The sequence below is a fragment of the Priceomyces carsonii genome (assembly GCF_900007245.1).
Source record: "Priceomyces carsonii strain CBS4050 genome assembly, scaffold: Debaryomyces_carsonii_scaffold_7, whole genome shotgun sequence".
In the NCBI taxonomy this organism is placed as follows: Eukaryota; Fungi; Ascomycota; class Pichiomycetes; order Serinales; family Debaryomycetaceae; genus Priceomyces; species Priceomyces carsonii.
This window is the reverse complement of record NW_026946680.1, coordinates 1,074,718-1,082,739: the sequence shown is the minus strand read 5'-3', so window position 1 is coordinate 1,082,739 and position 8,022 is coordinate 1,074,718. Positions and strand designations below refer to the sequence as shown.

The window sequence follows — 8,022 nt, the reverse complement described above, 5'->3', positions numbered from 1 at the left end:
AGGATATCTGGCAAGGTTCCTATAAAAAAATAAAGTCTGTGTACACATACAACAAGCTCAGAGATATATATGAAAAAAGATATTTAATATGAATTGGTACCGGGCAATTTTTGAGAACATTCATAAAACATTTTTGAGAATATTTTTTGACCAAAAATAATGAGTCCCGAGATTGACACGCATAGCATCCTAACTATTAGACTAGCCAGGAAACTAGATCTTCTATTTTTTTTTCTGATATTCAATAACCTATTCTTCTCTAGTTTTTCGTTTGGTTCAAAAGAACAGAGTTTACTCTCATGTTCCTCTAGCCCTTTTCTACAAGATTTAAGACCAATTTGTCAGGCTTTGCGGTGAGTTCTTTTAAAGACCAGAAAAGAAAACTTATTCAACAAAAAATTGCTAGCATACCAGTTACCTGGTTAAGGGCCATGTGACTGAGAATTGGATTATTAATTAATGGATCAGTAAAAAATCACAAATTTAGGTTGATACCACAGATTTATAAGACAAAATACTTCTCTCGATGCCTTATGCTTTCACTTCTCTATAGAAACCTAAATAGACAATACCCATAAAACCATAAATTCGAAAACTAGTTCCGGCATATAATCTAACTCTAAAAACTTAATACTTTTGCTGCAATCGTTTCGCCTTACTGCATCAAGCTAATAGACAGAACCAAAATTGAAACTATACAGTACATTGGAACACCATCTTCAGCGCTTTTTTACAACAACTTGAGAGACAGTTCTAGGAATTAATCTATATATAACTATAGGGAACTATACATCTAGGGACTTCCAGCTAAATATGCAGAAGAAAAGACAAGAGTATTAACGTATTAACTATATCGGATACAATGTTAATCCTCAAGTCTTCCATCGATATAATGTGAAGCAGCAGCATTAGATGTTTCCGATGACATTTTCAAAAAGAGGGGTTCTCTTGTAGATATAATAGGGCACTTCGGCAATATCATAAAACCTATTCTGCACACTAACAAGAATTTATAAAGAATGTGGTCAAGTGTTCAATAATTACTAAATATCAGTATAATGAGTAACCTGCCGAACTAAAATAATCATGTCTTTCTTATATTACCTCAGTAATTTTGCGATTTTCTTAAGAATGTGGTTCTATTTGTTATGTTATGTTATAAAAAAGTCTTATCTTAGGATGGGTTACTATCTGGGAAAGGAAAGCCAGAATAAGGGGTATCCAAAATCTATTGACGTTAAGATGACCACCTTGACCAACATTTCTCGCTTAAAAGGCGAGTTGGTTATGAATCATCCATCTCCATTTTTGCTTCACCAGCCCCGTTGAGATCCCAATGTTCCGAGCCCATACAAATGGAAGAAGGGTTTTAGATTCTATGTCACAACATTGATCACTAATAGTGAAAAAAAATGCCAATGTAAGTAAGTTTAAAAGCGATAGTTTATTTCATTAGTCGCAAGATTTTTTCACAGCTGTGTAGAGATTTGAGACTTGAAATCTTCAGAACTCTCATATTCAACTTTTAGCCATCTATAGCGAGAAAAACTTTCTGGATTAGGGAAGATATTTTATACATTTCAAAATGAAGACAAAATATTGCTGTACCAATATTTATCGGAATCCCTTCCAAGCAAGTATTTTCTGATTATGAACCTCTATCAATTGTCCTGGTTCTACTTCTTGGATAGAATAATGAGCTCGTAAATTTCTTTTCTATAGAGCTTCCGACACTGTTAGCTTGTAAATAATCTCAAGATTTCCAATGACCATATTTCCATCCTCTGGAGTACCGAAGCTTTAGATAGTACGTCTTTAAATCTTTTTTGAGTCTTTGAATTGGTCGCGACATCTCATAACAAACATATTGTCAGTAATGAGGTTGTAAGTATCCTTTTCCGAAAAAACATTCTTCTTTAGCACCCCAGTACTTCCTAATTCACCTTTCAGAAGTCTTCGGCTTTGGAATATAGAGCAAAGGTGAGATCTCTCTATCCTTTTGGAAAATATTCTTGCTTGAGATGATGCAACAATATGGAAGAATTCATGGAAAATAGTATTGTTCGCATGCAAAGCGAAAGATTTACCAATTAATCTATGATCCAGAATATTAATAAAATAAAAAGATTATTTATAAAGTAAATATTAGTCCAATATGCGAAAATATCTTTTCCTTGTACGAAAAACAGTTTCTCTTTCCTCTTTGTCTTTGGTGAAGTCGATACACTTTTTTGATACACTTTTGTTTTTTTAACCATTGAGAGCTGGCCTAGTTCACGGTTACAATATGGGGTCATGGATATTTCTTAAAGGAAAGAGAGAGTGATCCAAGAATCAAAAAATAGAATAAAAGGGCTCTGAAAATTGCAGTACCAGAGTGGAAGGGATATTACAAGCACATGTGAACTAGATATACGAAATGATTTTCGGACATTATTCGATACTTTCAGACGAGATATCAAGCTTATAAGATTGCTTTACATCATATTTCATTTGTGTGTGGCCACTGCTGGAACAGGAGTTAGAATATTAAAAGAGTAAAATCTGCATTCCTATCGATATATTCGGAAAAATGGCGATGTAAAACATTTACTAATAAGGAAATCCCGACGTTTTGCTCGTGTTTTGATTATTATTTCAGCTGTGGTATACAGTCCCTACCTGAAACCACTAGCAAGTGAAAAGCTGCCAACCTCTTTCACAGGCTATTAAAGCCGAATCTATGCAAAGCTCCCCTTCTGGATTTCGTTTCCAAATATGCCTTATTAATACACTACTTTTGCTATACTACCAAATGGATAGCTGCACAGTGAACTCTGCAGCGTTTCTCTTAAATGTTGCCTATCATCTGACGCTATAGCATTCATGCAGTAAATACGAAGGGAATCCAAGACATGGAATAATCTCTGAATTTGCAATTTTCTCAAAATCTAGTAAAGCGTTGAGCAAAATTCCCTCCAGGCTAAAAATACGTGACGGAGTATTATCTATGAGATTGATGTTCAAGTTGCAAACACACTTTATCAATTGAAACAAGGATAGATGAGAGCATAGCTCTTTTTTATTCAAATCTTGAAATAAATCGCAGTTAAGAGGATCAAATTTAGTGGCTGCCGACATTAACTCTTTAATTTTTGTCTTAACAAAATTAGTAGTAGCTAGATTTCATCTCAAAGAGTTCAACTTGTGAGTAACTATTTTCAACTGTCGATATTGGATTACTCTCTTCATTATTTTACTCTTTTCTCTTTTCACTAATAAATACAGCCACCAATTTAAGTAACTTTTTACACTTTTTGCACAATATGGGATATAAATGGTGGAAATTATGTTATCTCCGTCTCAAATTAGAGCAAGAAAGAAATAGGTATCTCGATGCTGACTATGGAAACAAAATTATTAACAAGATAATTTACCTACTTTTGATTTCTTTTGCAGGCCCTTTCATTGTTGGATTTTCTCATAAACACTGCTGGCATTCTGGTTCGCCCGCAAAATTGAACACAATTGGAGCTGGAAACAATTGGGGCTGGCTATACGTTCAACACAATTAGCACAAGTTATCTGAAGCACCTCTTAATCACAATCATAAAATAAGATGATGTACTCAAATATATTTCATTCTCTATAGCTCAGATATCTATATCAAATAACTAATATACCTAATATAATAATACTATTGAGTTAGGAAGGTATAAATGGCAATTTATTATAAACTTTTCTAAGCTTTGATCCGACGATACTTGAATGTGAACTGTGATCAAATATTTCTTACTAAGAAGCGCTTGCAACCACAGTAACATCACCGAGCGGAAAAATTTTGGTTTCTACTTACTCGTGACATCATTGAGAAAAACAGGGCCCGCTTGAGTATCTGAGAAACCGAAACTATTTAAAAAATATTTAAGTAAAGAAAGAGTTCTGAACAGGGATGAAGTAAATCATCTTTTTTTTTTCTGAGATCTGTGCTCATTTCTGAGATCTATCTCTACTCAAAAGAATACAATAGCCTACTTATGAAAGATGATCTATCATTTGTTAGATTCTGATAAAGCGAATGATCGTCATTGTCAAGAAGATTTCGTTGTGAAGAGAAGATTCGATAAGGTGTTAATCATTCAAACGCTGGAGACCAAAAACTGTACGCATAGAAGGTCTGAAGTGAAGGTAAACAAATGTTTGTCTGCTGTTTGGATTAAAGTTTCTGAAGTATGAGAAGAGAGACTAACATATACTTTGACTAATGCTTACTGATATGTATTTCATTTGAATTAACCTAACATGCCACTTTTAAAAAATCGATTTGCCATTTGGTGATTTGGCAAGTTGACTAATTCCTTCTATTTAACTTATTTACAAGCGATTATCAACATCCATTTTGGGTTAACATTTCTTATGATATTTAGAAATAATTTCACGAAGAGTCGAGTCGTTAAAATCTTTTTAGAATAGTGTGCGCCATCTATGAGTGTCATAAAATAATTAGCTGATGTGAGTCTGAGTTTCCTTTCGAGATCGAGCTATAATGAGTCATGCCGCGGACGGGACAACAATGAGACTAGAAATCATTCTAAGAAGCCTCGTAATTGCACAATGTAACTGGAGAGGGATATTTCAACATAAACTATAGCCAATTGAGGTACCTCCATTGCCAACGAGGTGTACCGTTTTGATTTACATTTATAATTATGCTGCTCAATAATGAGATAGACGCTCAGAGGGATTCCCCAGGGGATGCTCTTAAGCAATAACATCACCATGTTTCGCATGTATTCTTCTACTATTTCATGTCACTAAACACATGCTCAGGAAACACAAAGATTATTAGCGCTCTTTCACGCTATTTTTGAACCTGGAGATTTAGTCAAACATGTTAGCATGTTTGAAGTCTCCCCTAGACATTTTAAAGTTATAATTTGTACCGACAGAAGGCTACTAAGTTCGAGGACGCAGTATATAGGCGATGCATCATCACTGCGTCGGAAACTAAAGGTCTAGAAGATCTAAAACAGGGCTTTTATTTGATCTTGAAGTTAGACGGGCAATATTTACCTAAAGTCCTTCAATTAGCCTCATGATTTTTAAGGGTGGATTCCAGATTTTTGTGAATAAAACGGCTAATAGATGCATATAGAAGCCAAGTGTAGAAGCCTGAAACCAAGTTTGCACTCTACGTTATGAGTTCCCCACAGAAACTTTAGAGAATTTATGCTTTAAAATAATATTATTCATCATCGTAATAGCTCATCTCAATACAATTTTTTTATAGTAGTTTTCCTTTCTAGATCTATGAGTAAAAGCAACGAGTTCTTGACTTGAAATTAACTATAAAATAAAATACGAAGCTTAAAGCAAAATGCATTTACGCGAGATGCGACTTCAAATTTCATAACGCTTACCTCCTATTATCTAATAATATTGCTTGAAACCTCGTAAATAACACATTCAAATAGGAGGATAGCGGCTAAATGTGGTAAAACATCCTGAAATTACGAAATTTTTATTCGATTGATCAGCGCGACAGGCAGTGGCTGCATCGCTTAATCTATTACGAAAGAAAAATATAAGCGGTCATGCACAAAAGAAAAAAAATTTTACAGTCGGTAGCTCAATTATTTTAGAGTAATGTTCGCAAACCAGAACAGCTCCTATTCCATCTTACTAATGCACTAAGGCTTACATGTCTTCTGTCCGCTCGAAATTCCCGAGTGTATTCTAGATAACATGTTCCGTTGAGGCTCGACTCCTATTTACCAGTTTGATGAGCCGCGAATGGTTGAGATATGAGCCTTTCGGATACTGCTTGCAAACATCGCAGGTGACGTAGCGAATGTGCTCTCTTCTTTTGTAGCATCGTGTTATTAAGTAAGTCCTAAGGAGCAAGGTAGGGAAGCTTTGTGAGTGGAAAACGATTCTCTCAGAAAGGTCTTGTATCATCTACGGAAAATAAACTGTTCTCTGAATGCTACGTAATTCAATATTTTCTATGTAAGAGACCATTAATAATTTATTAGCTTAGGAGCAGACCACATTTCAGTAGATGTTCTATAAGATACGGACTGCATTCAATTTCATCTGCATCATGCTCCTGTTTATAAGCTAATAATTTCATGAAATTTCTGCCCGCGGAGAATATTTTTGATTCCTTTTGGAACATATTAGGTTTCAAAAGATTTTGCTACTCATCAATGATCAGCCTTTTAAAAAATACTCCTAGGCATCACGCAGTTTTGGTCAATAACCAGGAATTAAAATAGTTCGGCATGTTGAACTCATTAGCTTAGTGTGTTATTGCTTTAGTTTATTTTTGAGATGTTAAGTAGGTGACGTGAGCTCAGGCGATATGTGCTCCTAAAATACAGACCTGCACATAATGTATAAAAAACCTTGAAAAATGCAGGGTTTCTCGAAACCTCGGCAATAATTCATGAGTAGTACTGGAGTTAAGAAAATTTACTCGAAAAACTCATAGAGCTGTCTTCTTTGAGAAGACAGGCGTCACAGCTGTATCTCATGTGTATTCCAGCATAAATCCGGATATGCAAGTTTCGATGTGGCTCTAATGTAGTCGCAGGATCGTCATTCGCTTGCACTAGTTTACGAAGATGCGTTCGCTTCCACATACTTTGGCTTATGTGCTTTTATAAGTAGGGCAATTCAACCATCGATTTTGATATGTTTGCAAACTATTTGAAAGAAAGCTACGACTAATGATAATTGCAATTTTGGTAGCAATTTTGTTAGCCACCTCTGTTGCTGCAGATGGAATTTTTACTTCAATAAGTTCCATCACTGCACCCTCTAACAGCTTTCCAGAGACTCCAAGTTGGACGGCGGTTGTGGCATGGAGCATTGACGGTTCTACCGTTAGCGCTGGTCAGCTGTTTACTTTGCACATGCCTTATGTGTTCAAGTTTACTTCCACTTCTACTACTATATCATTGGTTGCCGGAGGTACAACTTTTGCTACTTGTAATCTTTACGGAGGTGAAAATATTGTTGACTATTCAGAAGTCCAATGTACAACGACGTCAAGTGTGACTTCACTGACTCTTGCTACTGGCCTGATCAGCTTTCCGTTTACATTTAATGCCGGATTTAGTGCTGACTCAGTCAATTTGGAAGCAGCATCTGCCTTCACAAGTGGATCAAATACCATTACGTGGACTTCAGGAACTAACCTGCTTTCGAAAACAGTGTCAATGGCTGCAGCTGGATTAAATTCGGTGAATGAAAATTATGTTGGTAATAGAAAGATAGTCAGTCTTGGCCAAAATCAACACTATCTTCTAGGTCGATCATGTACCTCTACTTCATCAGGTACCTTGGGATTTCAATTCACTTCCTCATCATCAGACTTTAAAATGCTTTGTTCGTCATTAGAGGCATATATGACAAATCAATTAAATGTGTTCAATTTCCCCCAAACTGCAAGCCAAGATTTCACAATAAGCACAGCATGTTCAGGAACCACATATACTTTGACGTATTCTAACTTACCAGCAGGATATCGCCCTTACATAAATATACTCACTCAATCTGTCAATGGAAATCTCAAAGTTGCCTATACGGTTAAAACAAAATGTGGTTCTAGTGCGCTGGTTGATACTAGTGGCTCCTTTAGTTGGACAGACTATTCCAACTCTGATACCGGTTCGGATGGAATAGCGATTACGCCAACTGTAGTTACAAAGACATACTCTGGATCGACCACTAGGGTCACAACTTTACCATATAGTTCTACCTCTGGTGCTACGAAAACTATCGAAGTAGATGTCCCAATTCCAACTGTCACCACAACAAAGACATGGACAGGGAGTGGGACAGTTACTTCCATTTATTCAGGAACTATTGGGGGAACTGGTACTGTTGAGGTTGATTTACCGATTCCAACAGTTACAACGACTAAGACTTGGACAGGAAGTGGGACAGTCAATTCTACTTACTCAGGAACTATTGGAGGTACTGGTACTGTCGAGGTTGATGTCCCAATTCCAACAGTTACAACAACGAAGACATGGG

At 36.0% G+C, this 8,022-nt stretch overlaps 2 protein-coding genes across 2 annotated transcripts; both read left to right on the top strand.

The window, feature by feature from the left end:
- Positions 1-3,305: 3,305 nt before the first annotated feature.
- On the top strand, positions 3,306-3,554 carry PRCAT00006368001 (uncharacterized protein; the record flags this gene model as incomplete). Its single annotated transcript, XM_062956515.1, has 1 exon — positions 3,306-3,554. One exon carries the CDS (start codon positions 3,306-3,308, stop codon positions 3,552-3,554), a length of 249 nt encoding a protein of 82 aa, XP_062813010.1.
- A 469-nt stretch (positions 3,555-4,023) lies between these two features.
- Positions 4,024-4,215, top strand: PRCAT00006367001 (uncharacterized protein; the record flags this gene model as incomplete). Its single annotated transcript, XM_062956514.1, has 1 exon — positions 4,024-4,215. The coding sequence occupies one exon, from the start codon at positions 4,024-4,026 to the stop codon at positions 4,213-4,215; it is 192 nt and encodes a 63-aa protein (XP_062813009.1).
- Positions 4,216-8,022: the final 3,807 nt, after the last annotated feature.